General features: G+C 49.0%; 1 protein-coding gene across 3 annotated transcripts in view; it reads right to left on the minus strand.

Annotated features, from left to right (window-relative positions):
- Positions 1-3,734: 3,734 nt before the first annotated feature.
- RCSD1 (RCSD domain containing 1) overlaps positions 3,735-27,989 on the minus strand; it is a 67,251-nt gene continuing 42,996 nt past the window's right edge. For all 3 annotated transcript variants that reach the window (XM_060133926.1, XM_060133915.1, XM_060133907.1), the window contains 6 exons: positions 22,880-22,978; positions 21,632-21,721; positions 17,618-17,689; positions 13,897-14,100; positions 10,831-11,469; positions 3,735-4,235 (listed from right to left, as the gene is read on the minus strand). In XM_060133926.1, the coding sequence (XP_059989909.1) occupies positions 4,203-4,235; positions 10,831-11,469; positions 13,897-14,100; positions 17,618-17,689; positions 21,632-21,721; positions 22,880-22,978 (1,137 nt within the window). In that variant the 3' untranslated portion in view covers positions 3,735-4,202. The remainder of the gene's footprint in view (positions 4,236-10,830; positions 11,470-13,896; positions 14,101-17,617; positions 17,690-21,631; positions 21,722-22,879; positions 22,979-27,989) is intronic.

Consider the following 27,989-nt stretch of genomic DNA (forward strand, 5'->3'; position numbering starts at 1 on the left):
AATTTGAGGGCAGAACTGGAGTAACGGTTTTCTCAGCCTCCATTGCCACTCTGGTCAGGACATAACTGGGCTAAGTGGGAAGCTGACTTACCCTAAGCAAGACGGGGAAGTCAGGAAAGTGTGTCAATTGCCCCTAGAGTTTCACGTACTTTGCTCTTCTTTTTCAACCCCTTCTGGGAAGGCTTTCTAGAACCGACTCAACTTAAGATGTGACGACCGAACTTCCCTGGTGGTGCAGTGATGAAGAATTCGCTTGCCAATGCAGGGGACACGGGTTTGAGCCCTGGTCCGGGAAGATCCCACATGCCGCGGAGCAACTAAGCCCGTGCGCCACAACTACTGAGCCTGCGCTCTAGAGCGTGAGAGCCACAACTACTGAAGCCCGCGTGCCTAGAGCCCGTGCTCCGCACCAAGAGAAGCCACCACAATGAGAAGCCCGCGCACCACAACGAGGAGTAGCCCCCGCTCGTCGCAACTAGAGAAAGCCCGTGTGCAGCAATAAACACACAAAGCAGCAAAGAATAATGACCTCCTTTTAAGTACCTCCCCTTAAGAAGAAGCCCATCATTCCTCTAACTTACCTCAAGGAGACAACAGACCATGGGGAAAAAAAAAGATGTGATGACAAAGGAGGCCTAAAATATTACCTCTCTCAGGATACACGTTTTGATTGGGAAGAAGACTAGAGCCAGTGGAATCAGTTGCTAACATTTCAGGCATCTGGTATCAGTGAGGGAGTTTTTGGGCAGCGACAAGTGTTGAAAATAATCCTATTCCAGCTCTGAAATCAGTTTAATCATTCATTACTTACCAAATGTTTATTGAGCACCTATAATACATGAGGCACCGGCACAATGAACTACACAGACAGACTTGACCCTCATGGAGCTCCAGGCTGGCTCTGGACACAGTGATACATTATTACATTTAAAATGAGACTGATTTTTCTTTGGTGGCTTATGAAAACAAATTCCGTTTTATCTGAGTAGCACTCGAATTTTGCTCAGAGCTCTATTGTTGTTGTTGTTTCTCCCACCCAGCATCATATCTTTTAGTAACAGCACTCTGATTTTACCTTGAGGCACCTTGTTGCTCCATTCACAGTCCTTGCAGATGAAATAGAATTAACTCACCTAGCCCCTAACTGCAGGAGAGTGGCAGAGGGCTGGCCAATCTGATCTCTGCATCTCCTTGGTCATAATAATTGGCTCAGGTATAGATATAGGATCGCCACCAAGCCTATAGAAAACCTTTGCAGGATTTTTTCCCACAGTTACTGGGAAAAAATAAGCTCTTTCCATTGGGTTTGCAGGCTGGGAAGAGGCTGCCTGAGAATATGGCCAACACAGAGGAAAGCAGAGACCAATAACAGAGAAAGATTTCTGACATTGCTTAAGTGATTGTATTCAGGTCTGTCCATGGATTGTCAAAACATATTATTCAGTGTATAGAAGGAGGGAGGGAGAGACGGACAGACAGAGAAAGAGAGAGAGAGAGGGAGATTCATAGATATAGCTGTTTTGTATCAGCCTGTTTGAGGTGGGTTCCTTTCATTAGCAACTGAAGGTCCTCATTCATTCAACTGTATTAAAGTTTTACATTCCCAAGAGTACCGAATCAAAAGAAGATGATGAACTGGTTGTCTGTCCACTCCTTTATTCCCTTATCTGACATTTTATGGAGTGACTAGTCAGCTGGTCACAGGCCAAAACTGGTCTGGCAAACAGGGTCCTGTTGAGGGTGACCTCAGTGGGGAGAGTGGAGTTCTGAGGCCCCTGAGCTCTTCTTCATGGTCATATCTGGTTACCCAGTTCCACATGCAGCCCCCTTTTCAATATTGGCATATTCCTTCAAAGCATTCAAGTTTTCTTCCTGCTCCCTCTCTGGAGAAAGGAAGGACACAGTTTAATATTCAAGCTAGATTACAAAGGTAGTGGAAGAATGATTCTGATTCTTCTCTTCAGCCTTGTAGCTGTGAAGAATCAGTGTTTTCCTTCAAGCCTATTAAGGAATCCTGATGAAAGTTTTCCTGGCCTGGTGATGACTCTGTGCCACCTAAGACACAAATGGTTTTCTTCAATCCAGTGTGAAATCCCAGTCTCAACCATGGTGTTGCAACACTGAATCATGGTCACTTCGAGAAAGGAGAGCATTAAACAGCCAGGTTGCAGCGCCCACAGGGAACAGGTCCTGCCTTTGCTTCACGAATTCCCCGCCAAGAACCCCATCACTAATAACAACGCCTGCGGTGAGGCCTTTGTGTTCTCACAAAATAGATCAAATAATGTGACTAATAGGGAACTGGGGAGATTTTTGGACACCGTCATACATGCTCCTTCAGTGTCACATTCTTATTTTTTATTGCTCCTTCTTCATCTGCTACTGTAAGGTACGGACCCTCCAGAAGAAAAATAGAGTTTTATTTTTACATCTACATCCCATCTGTCCCGTTCCTTTTTCTAGTAAGAGAAGTGGCAGATTTCCCCTTTTCATTGCACAGTCATGCTCACGTTCTCAAAACTCTTGCCCAGATATGTGCACGAATATATAAACAGCCCAAAGACATATATAAATAAATCCATGTATTGTTTAGGGGGTATACTTCTCTGTCAATGACAGATGATAGGTTAGATAATAGATATTATACAGATCTCAAAATAACTGACACACATATCTCCCAAACTCTGCTAAAATACAAAGCTTATTATGGTATCAGTCTTCACTAGATTACAAGGTTTAGAAGCTGCATTTGATTTAAAAATAGTTTTTGAAAAAATATATATCCCAAATATTAACACTATCCTGGAGTTAGAAAAACTGTAAATTTAGAAAAACTGTAAATGGGGTGATAAACTGAGGTACCAGCAGTGAGATAAGGCCTTTTAAGTCTGGGAAACTACTTTCTGCGGTCAGAGTAGAGTGTGGTCTAAGAGACCTCCAGAAAAATGACTGCTCCAGCTACCAAGTCAGCATGTTGAGATACTGACATACTCAAATCTGAATAAGGGCCAACCCTTAAGATTAAACATTTATTTGGACGAGCATCTTTCAGCAGGAGTGTGGGAAGAGGGGAGAGGATATGTCAAGGAAGGGGCATCAGGCCCCCTGTCCCCGGCGAAGCCTCATGCACTCTCCGAACAGACCGATGAAGCAAGAGCTACCCAGGAGGAACAGACAGAAGACCCGCCCCACCCCTCCTGAGTCAGGGAGGAGAGCCTGGGTTTCCATTCAAGTCAGGGAAGCCAGGAAGGACGTTCTCATTATGTAGCTTGCACATCACGATGCTCAAAGCACTTCCCAGGAGATCTAATCCATGCTCGAGGCTCCCCCTCTGGAAGCACAAACTTCATCCTAACCAGAGGGCAGGCATTGTCCAGGTGTCACTGCTCTGCTTGCAGGATGAGGAAATGCAGCACAGAGACATCCTGCCTCTCCAAAGGAGTTGCTGCCTGCCTCTGCCTGCTCTCCCCCTGGCAGAAGCAGGTGAGCCGAGCTGGTCGCCTCCCAGTGTATCACCATCTAGAGAATTACCTGATGGAAAAGCTCCTGTTGCTGGAACAGACACATATTTTTCAATGTTTCAATAATTATCTCTTCTCGGCCAATATTTTCAAAATTGGTTGGCCAGTCAAATCTGGACCAAGCTGAAAGGTTGTCTCAGGGTCTCCATACAATTTAAGGTCTTCTGTAACTTACAGGATTTATATTTCCAGTGATACTACTTTGTTTCTAGCTACTTGAAATGAGTTTTTACTTACGCTTGAGAATCATGAAAACTTAAGAACAATAAAAAGGCTGTCACCTTACACAAACACAATCTGATTAGGTAGATCCCAGTCCAGTTCTGAGGTCAGCTATAGGGTTAGGTGGGTGTGGACAGTATATGGGCCCCACAGTTTGACCAGTATCCCTGGGGAGTTGTCACCATAGTAAATTGCTTTAAATAAGTTTTTTTTTTTTAAACCAAGTCCATCAAGTGACACAACTTTTATCAAGTTGATAAAAGTCTGCTGCCCTCAGATCCAATCTCTGTCTACAATGGTGCGGAGGTCGGGAAATGGCACCCTGTGTCCTCAGGCTGACTCCAGACCCTCAGCCCATCCTGCTTCTGCGATGGCTTCCTTTGCTGCCGCTACAATCATTGCTGCTACTTCAAGGACACGGCTCCAGCAGCTTCATCACTAGGCACAATGAGATCTTCTTCACATTTTAGTGTCCTGGACAGGGGTATTATCCTGTGAGCAGAGGAGGAAGGAATAAATTAGGAGGAAAGTAGGAAATCTGGACACTCAGCCTGTCTCCTTGGGGATGCTACGTCGGGTAATAGTAGTAATAGTGATAATAATGCTATGTGCCTGACATAGTTTTTCACGTGCATCAACTCATTTATTCCTCATGAAAGCAATATGAGTTTGGTAGTTCTATTAGCTCTGTTTTATAGGTGGGGTAATTAAGGCACAGAGAGGTCAAGTGACTTCCCCTAGGTCACACAGCTAGTAAGTGGTGGAGTCAGGATTTAAACCCCAGGACCGGAGCTTGAGCCCTCAACGAGGACACTGCCTATTCCTTGATGCATGGCTTCCCATGTCCTCCTTGCCCTAGCTTCTTACTTCCTCACTCATTCCCATTAATTTCATCATCCTGAAACACTGCTCAAGAATCAAAGAGAAAGAAGAAAAGTACCTCATGAGAAGAAATGCGTTAAGGCTAACAACGGAATTTCAGGTTTCAGTTAAATGTAAGTGAAAGAACAAAGCGAGCAGCAGTTTGGTTTTGGAGATACGGAGCATGAGGGACTGGTGGGCCTGTGGATGTGTGGTTGGGACCGTGGTGAGAGCCCGTCTGGTGCTAAGCAGTCAGGAGGGGCCGGCAGGTAATGGTGAGGACCAGGTGTAGGAGTCACTGACAAAAGGAGATGAGGGCTTCCCTGGTGGCGCAGTGGTTGAGAGTCTGCCTGCCGATGCAGGCGACACAGGTTCATGCCCCGGTCCGGGAAGACCCCACACGCCGCGGAGCGGCTAGGCCCGTGAGCCATGGCTGCTGGGCCTGCGTATCTGGAGCCTGTGCTCCGCAACGGAAGAGGCCACAACAGTGAGAGGCCCGCGTGCTGCAAAAAAAAAAAAAAAAAAAAAAAAAAAAAGGAGATGAAGCCTGGGAGTGGGAGCCAAGGTCAGGGTGTGGTGACGCCACCCTAAGAGGCAGAGAGGGGGCCAGGGCAGCCCAGCCAAACAGCGGTTAAAGGAAGGAGGTGGTTTTTAGGGCAGGTTGCCGGCATTAGCTGTTTCAGAGCGGTGAGGATGACAAGAACGGAGACATGACTGGTCTTTGGTGGCCGGGAGGGCGTGTGTGAGCTTCAAAAGTCAATGATAAGAGCGAGATCACAAGGGGAGAAAGAGAGAACTGGGGGTGGAGTGGGGGGTAGAGAGCAGAGTCGAGAACTTTTTCTTTAGGATTACAGAGATCCAAACATGTTTGTAGGCAGAAAGGGGTGAGCTAGTGAGGAGCTGGAAATACAGAAGAGTAACAGAATGGGGAAATCTTAGTGTAATCCTTCACTTAAAATGCACACACACACTCCACAAATATCTTGTAGAAAAGTCCAGAAAATGGTAGACACAGCAGACAAGGGGGTTTGTCTTATCAAGGAAAGGGGCCTCTCTTCAGATGTGCAGGAAGAAGAGACTCTCGGAGGGTATGAGCAACTGGCAAACAGGCTGGTCTTCCCTTTAGGTAAACAGGAAGGAGGTGAGGTCATCTGCAGAGCGGGAGAGGAAGAGGTAGGGAGTGAGCTGGACGAACGGTGATGAAAACAGGATGATAGAGAAGCAGTGAGAGGGTGTCAGGCAGCAGTGAGGTTGGATACAGTTCAGCTGGGTTGGTAAGAGTTTATAAGAGATCCAGGCAGCATGGTTTCGTGAATTCCACCAATGACACAAGTCTCGGCAGAGAAGGTGGGTGTGAGAGTGACTTAGCTTTGGGGATTAATACAGAAAGATAGAGCAGGTCGATGGTGAGAGGGAGATTAAAGTGCAGAAGGACAACAAGGACAAAACATGCGGAAGGACAGCTCGTTAAGTGACTGGCCACGGAGGGAGCCTGCAGGGCAGGGACATGGGATCTCAGTGGAGGGTAGTTAAGAGGCTAAGGGAGGGACTGAGGTAGAAACGCAAGCGGAGGAAGGCGGCAAAACTTTGACAACCTTAGTCCAACCCCCTGGTTTTGCAGAGGAAGAAACCCAAGCTCCAAGAAGGGACAGGAGTTGTCCAAGGTCACAGAGCTCGATGTTGACACGAAGGACACCAGTGCTACTCATCAGAATAAACTGCTTCACAAAGCACCTCTGTACATCTGCATAATTTATTTAATCTGGGAGGCGCACTGCTTCCAATGCTCTTTTGGTCTTTTCAAGCCTGGTCAAAGCTAGAACCAAGGGCTACCCTGGTGGTGCAGTGGTTGAGAGTCCGCCTGCCAATGCAAGGGACGCGGGTTCCTGCCCCGGTCCGGGAGGATCCCACATGCCGCGGAGCGGCTGGGGCCGTGAGCCATGGCCGCTGAGCCTGCGCGTCCGGAGCCTGTGCTGCACAACGGAAAAGGCCACAACAGTGAGAGGCCCAGGTACCGCAAAAAAAAAAAAAAGTTAGAACCTCGGGCAGTGGTGCCAAAGGGTTCCCCAGTAAGGACAACTGTGAAGTGGGCCCCTTGTGTCACGGGCTTCCCCAGCACGCCATGCCTGTCCAAGTTCCTTCCTGGATCTCACAGAGGCAGCGCACACCACTAAAGAGACGGCTTCCGGCCCCCCGATTTAATCCCCATCTTGTTCTTTGATTGGTAGAAGTATCTTGATCAGATAAACTACAAGTAATGCTCAGTGTCAGACTGTCAATAGGAAGGGATAAATATATTTAGCACTTAAAAAATACATCTTTGGGGCTTCCCTGATGGCTCAGTGGTTAAGAATCCACCAGCTAATGCAGGGGACACGGGTTCGAGCCCTGGTCCGGGAAGATCCCACATGCCGTGGAGCAACTAAGCCCATGCGCCACAACTACTGAACCCGCGTGCCTAGAGCCCGTACTCCACAACAAGAGAAGCCACCGCAATGAGAAGCCCGCGCACCGCAACGAAGAGAAGCCCCCGCTCGCCTCAACTAGAGAAAAGCCAGCGTGCAGCAATGAAGACCCAACGCAGCCAAAAATAAATAAATAAATAAAAGAAATTTATTAAAAAACAAACAAAAAAAAACAACAAAAAAACCCATCTTTGTCCAAAATAACTGCAGCCCAGTCCATCAAACCCAAATAGGACTGAAAATATGAACACTGAATTGTATATGGTGATTATGCCTACTAAGGAGAGAGGTGCAAAGAGGGAGACGAGGGTACAGATACAAAATTCATTCTCATATATCACTTATATGTGGAATCTAAAATATGACACAAATGAACATATCTATGAAACAGAAACAAAGTCACAGACATAGAGAAGAGGCTTGTGGTTGTCAAGGGGAAGGGGGTTGGGGGAGGGAAGGATTGGGAGTTTGGGGTCAGTAGACGCAAACTATTATATATAGGACGGATAAACAACAAGGTCCTATTGTATAGCACAGGGAACTATACTCAATATCCTGTGATAAACCATCATGGAAAAGAATATGACAAAGAATATATATGTGTATAACTGAGTCACTTTGCTGTACAGCAGAAATTAACACATTGTAACAACTACACTTCAATAAAATTTTTCATTCTCCATACTTCTATATGGCTAGAATCTTTAAAAGATTGTATTCAATGCACTATGGAATAAAAATTATTCTAGACAATTTTACCAGTAATTTTAGATATAGGTCAGTTGGAAAATGACTCTAACACATTACTATTTAAGTCATTAATTTATGAATTGATGTTAACTATAGGCAAAATAGGAGAAAGGCTATGTTATGTCTGCCTGCTTCCATTTTAAAACCACAACAGGAATCTAGAGACCAGACCTTTTGTTCACCTTATCAAACTTTGCCAATTCCTTATGAAAAGTAAATAAACTGAAAAGCCCCAGTGAGTAGCAAATTATTATTAGTATGATTCAAGGGAACAACGGAAAGTTTGGAGGTACAATTTCTGGAAAAGACATATTTTCAACCAAGTCTTTTTGCTGTTTATTTGGCACCTCAAACACATACCCATCTTTATCCTTGTATATTAAAGAACTTAATATAGTAAATCCTCAAGAATTTTTTCAAGAATTTTATAATATTCTTTAATTAAAATCTCCTTGGGAGTGGATGTGCGTTCACGTTTGTTGCAAACACACACACACACACACACACACACACACTACAGCTAGTACAGTGTTCTGCACATAGTGAGGATCTGACATGTGCAGTTAAATGAGAAATTATATGCTGTTAAGCTCTTGTAAAGAGGTAGCACCTTGCATTTAAGTAATAAAACAAAAAATGAAAATGGTGTCTTGAAAATTTAAAAATCCAAATTTTTAAAAGTGTTTTTAGGGCTTCCCTGGTGGCGCAGTGGTTGACAGTCCGCCTGCCGATGCAGGGGACACGGGTTTGTGCCCCAGTCCAGGAAGATCCCACATGCCGCGGAGCGGCTGGGCCTGTGAGCCATGGCCACTGAGCCTGCGCGTCCGGAGCCTGTGCTCCGCAACGGGAGAGGCCACAACAGTGAGAGGCCCGCGTACCGCAAAAAAAAAAAAAAAAAAAAAAAAAGTTTTTAAAATTTTTATATTTTTTTGGCCATGCTGTGCGGCTGTGTGATCTTAGTTCCCCGACCAGGGATGGGAATGAAAGCCCACAGCAATGAAAGCTCCGAGTCCTAACCACTGGACCACCAGGGAATTCCCCCAAGTTTTTAAAGTATTACTATATGAAAGAAAGCTTAATGAACATTCGAAAGCAACACGTTTAGAACCTGAACACTATCAATCTGGAGTATAAAAATACAACCACAAAGAAGAAAGGCTGGAAGGATGTACACATGCCAGCCCTATGTGATTTGGGTACGGTCCTAAACAACAGCTCTCAGATGGCATTTTGGAAAGCTACCGGTTCTGAGTCTGTTCAACCAATTTTGGGCTTATAAATTACTGCACCAAGTCACTTCAAGGATCTAGATATTAACCACTGTAAAAAACAAACAAAACCAAAAAACATCACCACGGTTGGGGCACAGTATGGGGGAGAGTCAGGGAGAGCTGGGCAGGGGCCCCCCACGCAGGGCCTCACAGAGGGTTTGGAATCTGTGTTTTGAGTGCTCTGGGACAAGGGGGAGCAGAGGTGCCATGGGTTGTGTCCTCCTCCAAAGATATGTCCAATCCTAACCCCCAGTACCCGTGAATGTGACCTTATTTGGAAAGAGCATCATTGTAGATGTAATTAAGGATCTTAAGATGAGATCATTCTGGACTTAGGGTGGCTCCACATCCAATGACGGGTGTCCTTATAAGACAAAGGAGAGGGAGATTTGAGACACACAGACACAGGGAAAGACCATGTGAAGATAGAGGCAAAGGTTGGAGTGATGAGTCTACAAACCAGGGAACACCGAGGATTGCCAACAACCACCAGAAGCTGGAAGAGAAAAGAGAGGATTCCCAGGGTCGCCAGCAGCCACCAGAAGTTAGGGGACAGGCTGGAAAAGACTCTTCCTCAGAGCCTCCAGAGGGAACCAATCCTGCCAACACCTTGATTTTGGAGTTCTGGCCTCCTGAACTGTGTGACAATACATTTCGATTGTTTTCAAGCTGCCAATTTGTGGTAATTTGTTATGGCAGCCCTAAGAAACTAACACAGGACGTGAGTAATTTTAGCAATGAGTAAATACACACACACACCCCTCTGGTTGCTGTACAGAGAATGGACTACGTAGGCAGAAAAAGTGGAAGCAGGAAGTGACATAAGAGGCTAATGTCAGAAGCTGACGGTGGCTTGTGTTAATGAATGAATGAACTAACATAAAGGGAAGGGGGAAACACTGGAAGGTGACTTTGTTGATAAGATTGTTAGGGGGTGAGGGGCTTCCCTGGTGGCGCAGTGGTTGAGAGTCCACCTGCTGCTGCAGGGGACGTGGGTTCGTGCCCCGGTCTGGGAAGACTCCACAACGGGAGAGGCCGCAACAGTGAGAGGCCCGCGTACCAAAAAAAAAGAAGATTGTTAGGGGTGGCAGTAGGGGGTGGGACACAGAGCTTTTCTTGTGGAAACCAGCAAGGCTAGTCGTGCTCCTGAGGGCACAAGTAGGTGAGCTCAGGTGGGCTTCCTGGGAGAGGTGGGAGGAGCCACATGACTAAGTGTGGGCCCAGCAGGAGGGCGGGACTGAGGCAGCCGGTCCTCATGTGCTCTCGGTGTCTAACACCTGTGCGTGCACGGATGGAACACAAAGCCTCCTTTAAAGCTTCCCTAGGGGAAGCCCTGCCCATTGCCGTGTTCTGCCTTCTTTACTGCGCCCCAAGGAGCTGCTGGTCTCATGCACTATTACTGTGAGCTTTGTATGGAAAGGAGCACCCCCTTTTCCTCTGAGAACGCCCCACAGAAGCGAGCCCAGTCCAGGATGCTGCATCAGGAGGCCTCGGTGTGTGGGCCTCAGTCACATCCAGAAGGGCACCAGAACCCCGAGGCAGTGAGAAGCAGAGAGCATGGGACACGCTTCCCTTTCTGGTCCTTCTGTCCCCTCCCCATCAGTGACAGCCCGTCTCAATCCAGTCCCTGTGCTACTGCACACCCAGCTGATTGGTGATGGGTGTAAGGAACAGGGCACGGGACATAGGATGCGCTGGCCCTGCCCTGTCCGGGTCGGGGGGACAAGCCAGGCCACCTACCTCTGTCTTGGGGACCTCACTGCTAGTGTCCGGCTGGGCATGGTCAGTGACAGGGTCACAGCCTGGCTCGAGGATGGTCCCGTCATCTTGCTTTTCCTTGCCAGCCCCCCGCTCAGAACTGTGGTCGCCCTCCCCTCCTCCAGGGGGGTTTTGGGGGGTCTCCTCCCCCAGAGCTCCCTCCTCCAGCCCCTCTGTGTCTCGGCTGCTTTGTTCAGGCTCCTTCTCTTCGCTGGCCGCCCTCTCCTTCACCTCCGTAGGCCCTTCCATCTGCCCTTCAGCCGGTTTCTCCTCCGTGGGGCTCCCACCCCCGTCCTCTGCTTCTGGGCTGGAGGCTCGGGCTGGACGCTGGCTGGCCCCCTCCTCGGAGCTCCCCACGGCCTTTTCGTGCTGCTGGGCTACCCTCAAAGCCCTGCCCTTCTCCTCCTGCTTCTCTGTCCAGCTGGGCGTCCTCCTCAGAGGAGGGGATCCTGGGGTCTTGCTCTTGGCTGGGAACACCTCGTCCCCATTCTCTTCCTTGGCCCCATTCTCCTGGGAGGACTCCTCGGCCCTGAGCCCCCCCAGGTCCGCACAGTCCTCCGACTGAGACCTTCGGAATCGCCTGGAGGGAGGGCGCCTTTTTATGGAGCCCCTTGTCCGCACCTGCAAGAAAGTGTTAAGGAAAATGATCTACACCTGTGAAAAAGGCCAAACAGGGAGGGCGCATGTTCTTTCAATGTCAGTCTCACACGCACAGCTTCACAAGCCCACCTGAGGATCATTTGATTTTCTAGGAGGATGTACCATTGCTTGCTATTTATTATAGGTTAGAGCCCTATGGGGCTGTGGTATTACATGGTAACCTGCAGATTTTTTTCTGTGTGTGTGAAGATGAAAATGCTGTCTATCCAGTAAAAAAAAATAACCTAAGATTTTACTGGCCTGTAAAATAACCATCAGCTCAGTGTCTAACTTAGCAATTTTATTCTAACATTTGTCCTTTTTAATTGCCTATAAATAACCAGTTCTTTGAATGAGCTTTACCATCTTACAGGATCCCTCCTAAATTAACAAATTGAACAAAATCTCTCTCTATTTCGTACCAGAGTCATGTTTTAACATTTTGAACTTTCTACTTTGACAAAGGTGAACCCAACAGAAAACAGGGTTGGGGGTCTGTGGGTGGCTGGTACCATGACCTCATGGGTGTGGAGCTGGACAGCTGGTGATCAGCTTCCTCCCTTCCCCCCACCCCCACCCCCACCCCCCCAGAGCTGGCTAACCCCGGGAGAGCTGAGCAGCCAGAATCCTTTGCTTTCTCCAGCGAGGTCCAACTCTAGCAGAAGCCACACCTTAGAAACACCCAGCAGAGCTGCCTGAAAACCATTTTTTCTCTGGGAAGTGTGTGAATCTCAGAACCAGGCCTCACCTGGGTCCACTGGACTTTGTCAGAAGTTCAATGGCGTGTTTATAGTGGGTGTCCTACCTTACTCAAGTGATGTGTCTTTAAAAATTTATGTGCAAATTAAATCTTATTTTCTCACTGATTTGCATTTTGGTATTTGTCCATCCTAGTTGTCTCAGAAGTTTGGAATGAATACTTCTTTTTTTTTTTTAATAAATTTATTTAGTGGCTTCTCTTGTTGCGGAGCATGGGCTCTAGGTGTACAGGCTTCAGTAGTTGTGGCGCACAGGCTTAGTTGCTCTGCGGCATGTGGGATCGAACCTGTGTCCCCTACACTGGCAGGCGGATTCTCAACCACTGCACCATCAGTGAAGCCCTGAATACTTGGTTTTAAAAGGGCTTCCCAGGAACTTTCCTGAGACCACAGTGAGGCTAGCCCTGCAGGCTATCAAGGCCCCAGCCCTCATGGCCAGCAGGGTTCAGAAATAATCCTGCCTGCTCCCTTACTGCTGTCACAGACTAAAGCCCCCAGTACTATGACCAGGTGGCAGAGCCTCCCTCCCTGCCTCTACATCCCACTGACATCCTGTGAGAAGACAGGGCTCTCTCCTGGGTTCCTCTCTGCTGTCGTGGGTCTCTCCATTGCCCTGGGCTGAAGGATCTCCACTCTGTCCCCAGCCAGCAGGCTCAAGCCTACCCCATCACCTCCTCGCCACCACTTTTGTTTCCTTGGGCCCTACCTGTTTCAACACATTTGACCTCTTTCCTAGATGGATCCTCTGGAAGGGCCCAGTAGATCCTGCTCTCTCCATCCTTAATTCTAAGGTCACATTTATTTAACTTTTCCTGGCATCAGAACCCTTTAATTCAGGGACTTCCCTGGTGGTCAAGTGGTTAAGACTCTGCGCTTGCACTGCAGGGGGTGCGGATTCGATCCCTGGTTGGGAAAGTAAGATCCCGCATGCCCGTGGTGCAACCCAAAAAAAGAAAAGAGCCCTTTAACTCTTAGCCCCTGCCTGGCTCTGGTCCAAATTTGCTGGGTACCTGCTTGGAGTGTACTGGACTGTACGTACCTCTGATTCTCTTGATTCTTACCTCCTTCTAGTAGGGCAGGGATCTGATGAAATCACACACACAAGTATCAGGGCAGTATCTACAGAAACAAGTGCTGCCATACATCTTTTTGCAAAGGGAACGAGTTGGATATTCTTCAACTGGGGCAAGATGCAGTAAGAATGATTTGGACCCGTTCTGGGACACTTAGGAGTATTCATATCAGGGCAGGACAGGACAACCTAGTGACCCTGCCCTCCCTTCTGCTGAGTCACTGATCAGGTCTTTAGCTTTTGTTTTCAGCTTTTGACATAACTCTCTGTGCAGCTGGGATCAGTACTGAATTCCTGCCCCTCTCTCCACAAAGGATGGAGCGCTCCATCCCCTGCACCTTTCAGGTGAGTGGCACAGTTACGGGAAGAGCGGATGAGAGAGGCAGGCTAGGTAGCGGGTGCTCTTAGCTCAGGGATCACTTGCCAGGAAGAGAAGAAATTTCCTTTGTTAAAAACCACATCTTACCACAGCTCAGAAGTGTTCTCCTTTCTCCAGGACAACAGGGTAGAGGTGATTCAGAATTGCCCAGTGTCCGCATTTCCACAGACACACCACAGTACTTAGGATCCAGATATTACCTTATTGTAAGAGGGCAGATGACTGCCCTCAGGAGGCTGGTCAAAGCTGACGGGCACCTCCTCCGGCTCGCTGGCCCGAGACCACACGCCAGGGCTGCTGGGGGTGGAAGGCGGGCTGTGAAATGGTGACACCATGGCCTTGAGTCCAGGACTCTTGGGTGAGGCCCCAGGCAGCAGGGCCGCTGGATCAAAGACTAAATTGGCCTGTAGAGAAAAGATGAGGAATTTCAAACCCAGGCTGCATTCCGTAATGCCCAGGAAGCACTGATTTGATCCGGCAAAAATGCATTGGAACAGTCCCGATTTATAGACAAAGAGGCCAGAATAGCACCTGTCAGCACCTGCAGGCACCAGGCTCTCATGCTGTCAGCACCCTTTACCATCGTTCTCATCAGAGTCAAGAGCAGTTACCGCTTACTGGATGCCTACTCTTTGCTGGGCATGTGCAGTTTTCCTCTCTACAACCACCCTACATGTTCAGTTTTGTTCTCATGGCACAAATTAGCAAAGTGTTTAAGGAATCTGCCCTGGGATCCAAGCCAGGTCTGTTTGTCCCTCAGTCTCCAAGTACAGGGTCTCTCTCGGTAGACCACAGTGGTGGACACAGCAGGCCACCACGCCTTTCCAGCGGGGAGCCAGCGGAGCAGATGCCAGTGTGTGACCCTACTTGCAGCATCGCAGTGCAGGTGCAACCAGACCAGAATGAACCCCGAGGGCAAGCAAAGGGGAGGGGTTACCCAAAGGTAACCGAGGCCTGAGGGAGTCAAGAGTTTGGTGGGGGAGGAGGCGGTGGTCCCAGATCTATCCGACTGCCTCGGAGAAGGTGGTGGTGCAGATGTCTACGGAGGGACTGAACATGAGTCCCTTGGGTCCTCTAGCGCCACCTAGGGGCTCTTGTTCCTCCTGCTCTGACCTCTGCGTGTCCAAATGATCGCGCAGTTGCATCCTCCAGAGCAGGAGGGCCAGCAGCAAGGCCTCCAAGGGGAGGGACCAGGCTGGAGGGGCAGATGATGCTCTCCACGCAGACACACCCAACTCCAGATGTTGTCTCTTTCACTTAATAGCTGTGTGACCTACAGCGAGTCCAGTAGCCTTTCTGTGTCTCAGAGTCTTTATTTGTCCCATCTACTGAGCCTGACCTTTAGAGTCTTTTATGATCTGGTCCCCTTACTCTCTCCTGCCACTACCCGACTCACACCCTTTCCCTCCAGACTCCCCTCGGTGCCACCCTCCTGCCAGCCGAGGCTCTGTCACCTTGGAGAACTCCGACATGTACTTTAGGACTTGCACAGTATAGAACATTACACATGTTTAGGACGATGTTCGTATTTCAATTGTGATTTTAAGAAAGAATTTATAATATAGACAAGATTGTGTCATTGTCCAATTAAAAATATAAAGTTAAACAGCAACAGTGTGAGCCCACGCCATGTCTAAAAGCAGCATGTTGCAGGTGCAAAGGGACAGGTTTGGACCACAGAGGCTGTGGGAGATGGTGTGCTAGGATGGCTCAGAGGACTTCATGGCAGAGGGGATATTAACTGGGCATTAAAGGAGGTCTTCCTGCCCTCTCAGGGTCAAGCTGGGACATTCCCTCTGTAAGACTGCTTGCAAATAAAATGGGTCTTGCTAGCCAGCGGAAAACTTGAACTTTGAACTAGTGAAGAAAAAATCATAGTTCCTAACTCATCCAATAGAATACTTAGAAGAAAAATGAAGCTGGTGATGCACTTCTTAGTTCTTTCCCCACGTATTTCCAACAAAGTAAGGTTCCTATGGGATTTGGCCAAATTATATACTGTCGCTGACATTCTTCATGAGATTAAACCATTAGAGATTAAACCCTCATTCTCAGGTTGCGATGTTTCCCAAAGAGGCTTATTAATGACTGGAAAGGGGAATAACACCAAGACTGCAGGGTACACAGCATTTGCAAACTAACTTCTGGCACTTAGATGAGGTCTGTGGTAGGCTGCCGGGAGACAGAGGTAGGGGTTCTCGGCTACACCCTTTGGATGGCTGCTAGGAGGGAATGTCTGAGTTCTGGGGTCCCTTCTGAGAGATCCCTGGTATGTATATGGGAGCCCTGCAGCCTCCTACAGCGATGGGCAGCCCACTCCCTCCCTGCAGCTGGGGTGGGATCAGGGCTTCTCAGTATGAATTAAACTTCAGGGGAGACCCCACCCCCACCCCGCGATGAGGTAGGCTCATAACCCAAACCAGAGATGCTTCCCTTAACCCCAAATCAGGCTGGGGGCCAAATCCCTGGTCTCTCACATAGCTGGGAACTGCAGAGGCTGTGGCTACCTGTCTTGACACACCCCTAATGATGGCTTCAGAACAAGGTAGACGAGCCAATTTTATTAGTTGGACCCAGAGGGGAGGATCCAGTGCAGGAGAGCCTTGTTGTTCTCCTGCACAGAGACTGCGGTGAAAGCTGGGGCATCTTCTACAGGCCCCACCCAGATATACCATGCCTGTCCCTCCTCTGTGCTTTAGCTCATGCTGTTCTCACACCAGGAGTACCTTCCTCCCTCCTTTCCAGCCACTATTCCTAAGGACTGACTCAGGAAATAGGTATTTCCTAAAGCATTTGTTAATTACTCCTGCCCACTTGACTGTCTTCTCGCTCTAAAATTTTACCCGCAGTGGTTCTCAGCAGGGGTAGGGGGCAGGGGGATGATTTTGTCTCCAGGAGACATTTGGCAATGTCTAGGGACATTTTTCTTTGTCACAGTTTACTGAAGAGTGCTGCTGGCATCTAGTGGATAGGGACCAAGGATGCTGTCAAAGCACCTTGCAGTGTACCAGGCAGCCCCTGCAACAAAATTGACCAGCTCAAATAATGCAGAGGTAAAAAGTCCTGGTCTAGGGCTTCCCTGGTGGCGCAGTGGTTGAGAGTCCGCCTGCCGATGCAGGGGACACAGGTTCGTGCCCTGGTCCGGGAGGATCCCACATGCCGTGGAGTGGCTGGTCCCGTGAGCCATGGCCTCTGAGCCTGCGGGTCCGGAGTCTGTGCTCCGCAACGGGAGAGGCCGCAACAGTGGGAGGCCCGCGTACCGCAAAAAAAAAAAAAAAAAGTCCTGGTCTAGAGCAGTAGGAGTCGGATAGTTACCCACAATTTAGATCTCCGGTATTTACTCTCCTCTATGTCTTTTATTGTATCATGTGTGAAAACCTTGTCTCCCCAACAAGATTGTGAGATCAAGTGCAGTGTCACATACTTCGTTTACACTCCCAGGAAAGCCAGCCCCACTGTGGGCACAGTGGTGAGGGCTCTGAATGTATAAGGTGGCGAGGTAGGATGGAATGCTTTCCAAACAATGAACTTGGCCGTAGTGGTGTAATGACTAGCACCTGAATTTCAGCCCTGTGTAAAGCTGAAACGGTTTGTGGCTGCATTCAGGCCATGGAGAGGACTTGGCTATTCCTGGAGTGTTTCCTGTGTATGACATCCTTTCCCATAAGACTCTTGAGGCATCTGATTATCCTCAATCTCCATTAGGTACTAATGACATGAGCTCATGTTTGATAGGGTCCTTATTTTAGCATTTTGCCCCCAGGTAGAGCCCCTCATCCTTCAGGGCAGTTTGATCACTAGCTGGTTATCAGAGGTCAACTGTCCAGGTGACATCTGGGACTACCCTAGGAGCCCCAAAGACATGCAAATGTTGGATAAGAGAGGGGGTTGGATAGGAGGTAGCATCGATTCTGAACTTACCTGGAGCTTCTCGATCAGAGGCGAGCTCTTCACCTTGACTTTAGGAGGGTGGCTTGCATTGGGCGGTGACTTCTATAAAAGCAAATGGACCAAAACAAGCAAATGAGTGAGGTGAAGGGAGGTGGGGTTCTGGCTGGAGCCCAGAAGCCACAGTTGGAATAAGAGGAGAAGAAAAAGTTGGCTTTACCGCCTCATCCCTTAGCTCCGGGAGCTCACTTACCTCCTGAGGTCCTGGGCGTGGCAGATTCCCCTTCCCCTCTCCCTCACCCTACCACTAACAAGACCACTTGAATCTATGGATCAGAGCAGGCAGGACGTCTGAAACACAGCAGGCCTCCTGTTCCAGGAAGAATGCCTTCATGGTCATTATGAGAGAACAGACTATGTCTGAGGGGGACAAGATCTTCACCTCATGACCTTCAACAACATAAGCCAACAATTGGAGGGGATTTCAAAGAGAAAGGGCACAGTGACCATCCATTCTGTTTGTCATAAACATAAGAAACCACAGAGCCGGAGTGAAACCTGACAGAGGTATACTTGAAGGTCTTCCCTTAAACTAATAATATTTTGGAAAACCCCACCAATAGTGTTGTTTATAAATTATCATATTCTAAAACACTGACTATTCATTTTGATTAAACGGACATTTATTGAGTATCTCCTACATTCCAGGCATTGTGTTGGTTACATAAAAATGAATATGATTGAGCGCCTGCCCTCTGAAAGTGGTCAGTGTCTGAGATATCTTGTGTGTGTGTATATATATATATATATATATATACACACACCCCCATATATATGTTCTGTTAGTTGGGGTATTTTTGTGATGAGTGTATTGTCAGGAATCTTGCCTGTCTTTGGATTTTATATTATCTAAAAAGATTGACTCCTTCCTGTTTTGTGTAAAATCCCTACAACTTGATTCTAGTTCCACAGCTATATTGACCCTCAACAGGTAGGAATGATGACAGTGATGACGATGATGATGATGATGATGATGAAGAAAAAGATGACTTCCACGCTGTCGGACAGAGATCTATAGTTTGAGGACCCTGCTCCTCGCACCCATGTGCTAATTTACTTGAATCATAAGAAGAATAACACAATTTCTTATAAATATTCTGAGATAGTTATTGAGTGAGATGATTGTATTTTAGTGATGGAAGGAGACAGACTCACTCAACTGAACTCCCTGTGACCTTTTTAAGGCCCAGCATTGCAGGGCGGGGGAGGTGCTGGAGCGTGGGGCAGCCACTGGCTGGGACTCAGGAGCTCCCTTCCCCAGCCCCTGCTAACTACGGCTTTGACAGGAGCCAGGTGGCTGCCCCGGCCTCAGCCTCCCCGGCCAAGACCCAGGCAGGTGGGTGGGTTGGAATAAACGATTCTAAGGCCTCCTCCAGCTCTCAGGTGCCTCTGGCTCCATGAGTTTACACCATCAGACATATTTCCAGAGCAGTCAGTCTTTCAAGGAGCCTTGTGTCCACCGTGAGAACAAAGAGCTTCCAGCCCAAACTCAGTTGTCCTTAATTTCTGGGCTTTACAGTGAAAGTTCATATGAGGCCGCGCTTCTGAAGATACTGTTTAGGAACTGCAGCAACAATTGTGCTGACAAAGCTCACTTTATGTAATACTTTATTCTCTTCTGCAACTGACTAGTATCTTCTGAAGAGAGTGAAAATTCAATAAACACAGCCCCTTCATCATAGGACAGTGCTGGGAACCCAGCTCATGCCCTACAAAATCCTTGTTGATTCGAATTGAACTGCAAAGCAGGAAGAACCCAAAAGAGCCGCCGATGCCATTCCTGGGAACGGCTGAAGGTGGCAGTATTTCCTTTACTGTTTAACAAGTGGCCTCCGCTCATACAGTGGGTGGAGAAAAGTCAGCCTGACATCTCTCTTTATGTATGTATATATGTCCATATATGACATTCCTATAATGTCTAGGATAATGACCAGATTTTTCAGATGGAACTGTTTTCCAGCCCTCCTGTGGGCAGGCAAGGCAGGCTCAGTGGCCATATTAAACACTCTTTTGGGTGGGTCCTCCAGAGAGGGGCAACTCCAGGATACCCTGCCAGCAGGGGCTGGCTCCACCGTCTCAGGCCTGTGCAGGCATAGGGAGGGGGCAGGGATGAGGAAGGGATGGGAAGACCCTCTCCGGCACTGTGCATTGGGAACCGAGGGGTAGCCTGACTGGGGCCTTCCCAGGCCCCCAAGGCTCCCGGCACTAGGGCTCCTGCAGGCCGTGCCGTGGGAGTCCGGAAGGAGACCTGTGGCAGCAGCCTCCACGATTTTCTAACCCAGCCAGACAGAGCTGGCTGCTCGTTTTATTTTTATGTGAATTTCAAGCTCGTGACAAAAAGTCACTGATCTCTGGAAGCAACGTCCTTCCCACGTGCAAGCAGCCTGTCACTCCACGCGGGACCTTCCCTCTTAAATCCAGCCTCCCATTCATCCAGCCCTTGGCTATTACATGCCATTTAGCTGCTGGTGGTGCCCCATGGGATGGAACATGTAAACGTATTTCTCCCAGAGCCACTGAACTCCCTCCACTTTTATCCAGGGGATAAAAGTCCCCATCCGGCTCCCATCATGTCTGGTTAGTGTTCTTGTCCCATTTTACAAAAAAGGAAGCAGGCGCAGTGCAGTGACTTCTCTGGGGCTGAGTCCAGGTCATCAGGGGGCAGCCTCATGGTAGGCACCTAGTGGCCACGGCCTCAGCCTATTGCCTAACACAGACTCCAAGCCCTCAGGGTGAAGGTCACAGGAGAAGTTCACCCTCAGTAAAGAGAAGTTGTTGGTATGGCTTTGATCGGAATGCTGGCTGATGACCCCACGAAGATGGGGTCAGACTCATGATATCAGCACCTGAGGAGACCCCAAGAAAAACGTAGTGTTTTTTAAACTGGGCTTCTTGGGGCATTCTCATCCCAGAAGACCCCTGTCCAGTTTTGGGGGGGAGTATTCTCAGCGCATATGGGGGGCCCCACCCCCTTCCCACTTGGTTGAGAGCGGCTCTGAGTTTCTGCTTTATCTGATGGGCTTCTGCTCATATGCCTTGGGTTGACAAAAAGGTTTGAAAACCGTTGACCGACTCCAAATGTTTCACTTTATAAATGAGAAAATGTAGACACCAAGGGCCTTGCCCAAGCCCACATGGCTATCCAGTGTCTGTCGTCAGGATGCTGGCCCCCCAAAAGGAAGCGGGGGAAAGAGGTATCACAGTTGGCATGTGGGAATTGGACTGTCTTGGGCTTGCTTGCTTCATTTTGGGGTTGGCCTCCCAGGTTGGACAAGAGAACATGTTAATCCATTTCTGGCGGGGACCACGACCACAGTGAAGCTTCCTGGGGTCCTGGGAGGGTGTGCACAAGTTGCTCTTACAGATACAATTAGATAAATAAGGGTAGGTGAACATGCAGGCCGGGAATCCATTGGTGGCTGTGATCTATGATACCAGAGCCTTTATTATGTTGGTAACATTGGTTATTAATATCTGAGGGCAATGAGGCCTCCTGTGTGCTCTGGTTCTCTTTCAGTGATCCAGAACAATAGCCAGCCTTTTCAAGATACCACAGAAACCCACGCCTCTCTCACACTGCAGTTCTGCTTTACGTGAGTGCGGCCCTCTTTCCAGATGCTTTGCACACATGGAAGATCGTATCAGTCAGACCTGGGAGTCAAACATGACTTTCATGACTCCTGAATCTGGTGTGGTAAAATACTCCATGGACCCATTCTCTTGGCGGAAATGCTCAGGCTTGAAAAATAGTGCTCCTGTCCTTGAAAACCACAAGGGAGGCTCAGTAACAGGGGGTAGGAAGGGACCTCGTTTTCAAAGTAAAGGATTCAGGAAGTGTTAAGGACATTCACCCCTGAATCTGAAATGGAGAAATTCCCTGCACAGGTTTCAAGTCTAAAAGTGTGAATTGCGTGCCTCTTCCTACAAAAAGGAGAAAGAAAATCCATAACCAGCATCCTCTGAGCCCCCAGCAGCAGAAGCACTTACCTCTTCACCATTCTGGCCCAGCTCTACCCTGGGGGGGAACAGAGAGAGGGAGCAGGGCGGTTTCCTTCTTGTTGGCTTACTGGCTGGTGTCTAGAGGGAGGGCGACAGACAGACACACAGAGAGAAAAAGAGAGAGAGCTAATCAGGCAACAGGGAGGAAGAGGAAGGAAGTAGAAACTGGTTTTAGGAATGTTTAGGGATGTCTGGTGGAGAAAAGAATGAAGGGAGGGATTGCATGTCTTTTCGACTGCCCGTTAACTTTATAAATTCATTCTAATGAACTGTCTACCCGTTTTGACTTTCAGGCTCTCTAGTCCTTTTCAGACTCTCCCAGTCCTTTCCTGCTGGAGCACCCTCTTTTACTTGTGATTCACTGGCCTGCCTGAAGCAACATCTCACAATGACACCCACACCCAGCTTCTAAGCACTGTCAGCACCTTTGATCGATACTATCTCCTTCACCCTTTATGACATTCTTATCGTGTCTGAAATTATGGACCGATTTTTCAGATGGGAGAATAAAAACGCAAAACAACGCACTAAAAAAGCACGACAATTACACTCTCGTTTGTCCCAAGGGGCCATGATAAACCTCCCCACACACTGGGGTTCCCTTCCCTCATTTCACTTCTAAGGAGCTCCTCACACTGTAGGACTCAAGAAAATCTAGCCCAAATCTCTCCAATGCTGCAATACCCCATTTGACACTGACCTCTCCAGCAGAATTCTAGAATCCACTGGTCACTGGATCCCTTTCCTTCCTGATCCCTGGCTTCCTATCTGAAGGTGCTTCCGTTTCCATCCTCTCTTTCTTCCCAATTCTCCTTCTGGAATCCACCCTTGTTCCGGATTCCTAAGCTTCCTAAGCTCTGGGGAGGAGCCTGGTGTGGGGACTTCTTTATTCTTCTGAAGCAGTCCAGGCCTGGCACAGCTGTGCAAGAGCTAAGTCTCTATCAGTGGACGACTGGGGTGGACAAGCCCCGGGTTCAGACCCCCCGTCTCTAACAGCAGGGCTTTCAGCTCTCAGCCCTCCTGGCCACAGGGTAAGCCTCACTCTGGTGGGGAACGGTCCTGCCCAGGCCCAGCAGCATGGCGACATTCCTCACATTCAGAGAGACCCCTCTCTGGCTTCTCTTCCTAATTTGGTAATTACCAAGCCTCCTCCCTCCCTCTCCTCTGGGCCTGACCCAGACTTCCCCTTCCTCCAGCCCCATCCCAGGAGAGGGGCTCTGAAGCCTCCTGACTCACCTTTGCAGCGGCCGCCTGCTCCCTGAATCGCCCGGCCAGCTGGGCCACCGAGGGGGGCGCTGAGTCGTCCACACTGGCGTTGGTCTCTGCCGGCCTTTCCTGGCAAACCAAAGGGAAGCCAAAGTGAACCAGCAAATATGCACTTGGCACTGCTGAGCATCAGCACCAGGTGCCACACAAGGTGCTTGCTATGTGGCCACAAGCAGGGATGCTGCCACAGTGAGGTCTTTTCACAGCGTTTTGCAATTGGCTCCTGCATTCAAAGATGTAAAAAACCCGTTCAGTCAACTGCATTTAGTGAATGTTTATAGTGTCCTTGGCCCTGGGTGTGGCTCTGGGGATCTGGAAAGGAATAAAACTTGGTGTCGCCCTGGGGGTGGAGGTTAGGGCACCCAGGGATCTGGGAGGCAGGACAAGGCTGGGTTCCTCGTCCCACGGAGACCCAGCCCGGAGAGGGCTCTATCAGGGACAGCATCTTCCCGTTGTCACATGAGGCTTCGAAAACTGTAGGCTGGCAAAATGCACTGGAGAGAGAGGCCTGTAAGTGTATCTAATGGGATGAGAAAACGTCTTTGATTGAACTTTTATTTATTTATTTATTTAGGCTGCATCGGGTCTTCGTTGCTGCACACGGGCTTTCTCTAGTTGCGGCGAGTGGGGCTACTCTTCGTTGCGGTGTGCGGGCTTCTCTTGTTGCAGAGCACGGGCTCTAGGGCACGCGGGCTCCGTAGTTGTCGCTCTAGAGCGCAGGCTAAGTAGTTGTGGCGCACGGGCTTAGTTGCTCCGGGGCACGTGGGATCGTCCCAGACCAGGGCTCGAACCCGTGTCCCCTGCATTGGCAGGTGGATTCTTAACCACTGTGCCACCAGGGAAGCACCTTGATTGAACTTTTGACAAGTATTTTTGTGTCTTGTTTCCCCTACTTAATTGAGTGCCTTGGGCATAGAAATGTTCAGAAAATATTCAAATAACATGAGAGTCAAGTAGCACGGCGATGAGAACCAGACTATCTGGATTCGACCGCTGAGTCGCTCCATCTCCCTAGCTCAGTGACCTTGGGCAAATGATTTTACCTTTCTGTACCTTGACAGGGATAACAGTAGCACATCACTCACAAGGTTGTTCTGTGGATTAAATGACTGACTACACATCTAAAGTGTGAGGACAAGGCCTAGGACATAAGAAGAGCTATAGAAGGGTTATTATTACTACGGGTAACGGGGTCCTTCCTTCCAAGAACACTGCAATGACCTCAGTTCCAGGGATTTGCATATTGCATTACTGTTCTCTACAGTGTCCTCATTGAGAGAGACTCACCTCTTTTACTGTTCTGTTCGTTTTTGCTGTGAGCTTTCTGCAAACTGGTGACCAGCTGGTTACCATGCCCCTGCTCTACCCCCAATGCAACCATTGGTTTCCTGTGGCCTTCCCTCCCCCAAGGTGCCTCTAGGCCCCCTGAAGAGGCCAAGATGCACCCTGGCCACTGTTCACTCCCATGTGCCATTTGTCACCAAGACTCATACGGTGAGTCAGTTAGCACTGGAAACGGCCCCCTCACTTCTGCCTTGTTACATGCGGCCTAGGGAACCACACAGTTTTAATAATGTTTTTTAAATGTCCAGTCTCAGAGACATTCAGCTTTGGTTTTTGGTGACCATGACGATGGCATTTCGTACACAGACTGCAAACTCCCTCTGCCCACGTCTAGCCTGAAACTGGGAGGATCTGGGTAGCAGTTTGCTCGGGAAAGTCCATTTCTGTCTTTCCACGGGGCTCACGGCCTGCAAAGACCAAGCATGCTCCGTTCCAGCCGCAAGCTTGCATCCCTGTACACCAGCCCCCACTCTCTCTCACACACACACACTCTCTCTTTCTCTCTCTCACACACACACACACACACTCTCACACACACACACACACTCTCTCTCTCTCTCTCACACACACACACACACACACACACACACTCACATACACTTCCTAGGCCCTCCTTTTTGCGCTAGAAGTGTCTCCAAGCTTTCTTACTTGGGTGCTCCCTCCAAAGGAAACGTCGCTGGTCACACCGTGATGCTGCCCCTGGAGCAGGGGAGGCGCACACGGCCGCCCCCCACCGCCTCGGGTGAAGTTACGTGGGGGCCGAGCTTTGTGAAGGGGGCTTTGCTTAGAGATAGGAAAGAACTGCAGCGGCCACGGACCTTCAGATCTGCGAACAGGCTGCTCTGGAGGAAAAGACAGGTCCCTCTTTACTGTTTCCTGCTGTAAGTCAAGTTTATTCTCATTCCAGCCTAAACATCAGATGCTTATTTCACATAAAGATGTAAAAGGATGCACCTCTCTTTAAGATGCCAGAGTCCCCGACAGCGCTGGTGCGAGCGGGGAACCCAATGCCCACTCTGATTAGTGCCCTACATGTGTCACGCAGGGCGTGGTCAGAGGCGAACAACTTGTCCTTGTGATTAATTAATTGAGCTGCTCTTGGCAAACATGCTGGGCCCATCAGTCTGTCCATCTGTCTAACTTCCCGCCCCCATAACAGTTCAGTCTCTCTGTCCGTTGCTATATACTGCTCGTGTCCTGCTGACAGTGCACTTTACCCTCGGCCCGAAGGCGCCAATCACTGGCGGTGCAGGAAGATACATTCCAGATAAAAATAGAGCCGTACAGGAATCAGAAACTCCTCCCTAACTTCCCTGTCTCAAAACCAGGCTTGGTGAGGGGCAAGAGAACGATAAGCCTTCTGGAAGCATTTAGAGCTTAAAAGCTGGGTTGAAGGAAAGATTATAATACGTCTGAATTTGTTTTCCTGGAGCCCAGTGAATGGGTTTTCTTTAGAATGTCTATGGACTCCAGAGCTTGCTGAAGCCTGGCAAATCTACTCACTACCAGCACCTCTCCAGATGCTTCTCATCCTATGTTGTAGAAGAATGACTGATTGTTGCCTCCTCTCAGTTGGGCACATCGAAGCCCAGAGAGGGCAAGTAGCTTAGCCAGAGTCACACAGGAGAAGCCAGGCAGAATAATCTGTGAAACACTTGACTCCCACCGCCTGATAATCCAGCAATGGACATCAGTTAAGTAGCCTAATTTGTGAAGGTGCTTTGAAAACTGTAAAGCGATATATAAATAGTGAAACTATTATAAGCCGCTGGGTTACGCAGGTACAGCAGAAGAAGCATGGCTTTGGGCGTGGACAGGCACCATGGCTCAGCCTGTTTGAGGCTTTGCCTGGATTTCTGCCTTGCAAGTCTAGCAGGTACCACTAGTGACCTCCTCCAGTGGTTCAACGTCACACCGCCTTGGCCCCAGGCAGGTGAGAGTCTCCTTCCAGCTCGCCTGCAGGTGTTCTCTCTCTCTCTCTCTCTCTCTCTCTCTCTCTCTCTCTCTGTCTCAGCCCTGAGGCTGGTTTGGGAAGGTCTTGCTCCCACCTTGATTGTTCTTAGATCTGAGAATGACTTCAATGTCCCTGCCTGGTCCCCAGATTTCCTGGGAACTCACCCCCCACCCCAGCCTCTCTGGGACTTAGAGTTCTTTCTCTGTTCCAAAGATGTCCATTAAGTGTTGAACATAGAGCCGGGAACACAGAAAGTCCTCCTCGAAGGGTGCTTTCTTTCCCTTCCCCCCATCCAACCCAGTTGTGATGTCAGGGCCTGGGCACCTGCTCCCAGAGTCACTGATACCCTAAGCTCACCCCTCTCTCGCCTGCATCCACATTCCGGGTCTTGGTCAGTTTTGACCTCAGCTGGTCCTTTCTTCTTGGGGCCAGTTTCCACATCTTAAATCTGTTTTCTGAACTCATTCCACTTTGCGTCCTGCTTTAGTTGACCCTCGTCTTTACAGATTACAGTCCCCCTGACCCCATTCCATCTTCCTGGGCCCAGATCTTGCTTACCAAGCCCTCACTGCCACCGTTCCAGCCTGGCTCTGCCAGTAAGTTTGGAAACCACTCCTGTGGTTCCTGTGAGTGCCAAGGCCAGAAGAAAATCACCTCTGGTGTTTATTTTCTGTTTCTATGAGACTTTCTTCTGAGAACTGAGGAACCCCTGTGTCTGGACAGCATGGAACTTCCCCCTCACTGTTGCCATGCTGAGTAAATACAATTTGGGTACCGCTGACCCTCCACATAGTGGAACCTTTGTGTACAGGCCTAAATCGGGCTCTACGTACCTCCCTGGCTCTGCCCCTGTTTCTCCATCCTCCTCCTTGGTCCAGGTCTAAGTATCTACCAGTCTCAGGGCCACGGGTTAGGGAAACAAGGCACCAGGGGAGGCTTCCTCATCTATAGCTTGGGGGAGAAACAGTGAGAGGGCTCTGCCTGGGGGCTGAGGAACCCCTGCTCTTAGCTAAAAGGAAGATTATCTCGCTCACCAGAAACAGGCCAGACAAGCCAGAGCCTCAAAGTATAAGGTACGCTTGCTTCTTTGCTCTTCTAGAACAGTAGTGGATTTTTTTTTTTTTTTTTTTTTTTTTTGCGGTATGCGGGCCTCTCACTGTTGTGGCCTCTCCCACTGCAGAACACAGGCTCCGGAGGCGCAGGCTCAGCAGCCATGGCTCACGGGCCCAGCCGCTCCGCGGCATGTGGGATCCTCCCGGACCAGGGCATGAACCCGCGTCCCCTGCATCGGCAGGAGGACTCTCAACCACTGCGCCACCAGGGAAGCCCCTAGAACTGTAGTGGATTTTAAGACCACTTACTCCCTTCCAATATAACCATACTTAAACCATCATTTGAAAAGGAACAACAGACAGCCACAATGATTCCAGGGTCTTCCTTCACACTTACCTTACCCTTAACTCTTCAATTCACCCCAATGTTTAACCATTACCACCCGGGGACGATGGAAAGGACAATGGACTAGGAACCAGGTTGGCCCGTTTGACTTACCTACCTACTTAGAGCAGCTGCTATCAGGGAGGCACTGTCCTTACAGCACTTGATACATTTTCTACCCCTCTCACAATACCTCTTCTCCAACAGAATATGGCCCAGAGTTGCTAACTCACTCTTCAAGTTAGTAAGTACAGCACCAGCGTTATCTGAAGATCTCTTTCCACAGGGACATGCTATATTAACTCTAGACTTTCACTGCAAGAGTCATCTTAGTCAGTCTCTCAT

The sequence above is a fragment of the Lagenorhynchus albirostris genome, chromosome 2 (assembly GCF_949774975.1).
Source record: "Lagenorhynchus albirostris chromosome 2, mLagAlb1.1, whole genome shotgun sequence".
Classification (NCBI taxonomy): Eukaryota; Metazoa; Chordata; class Mammalia; order Artiodactyla; family Delphinidae; genus Lagenorhynchus; species Lagenorhynchus albirostris.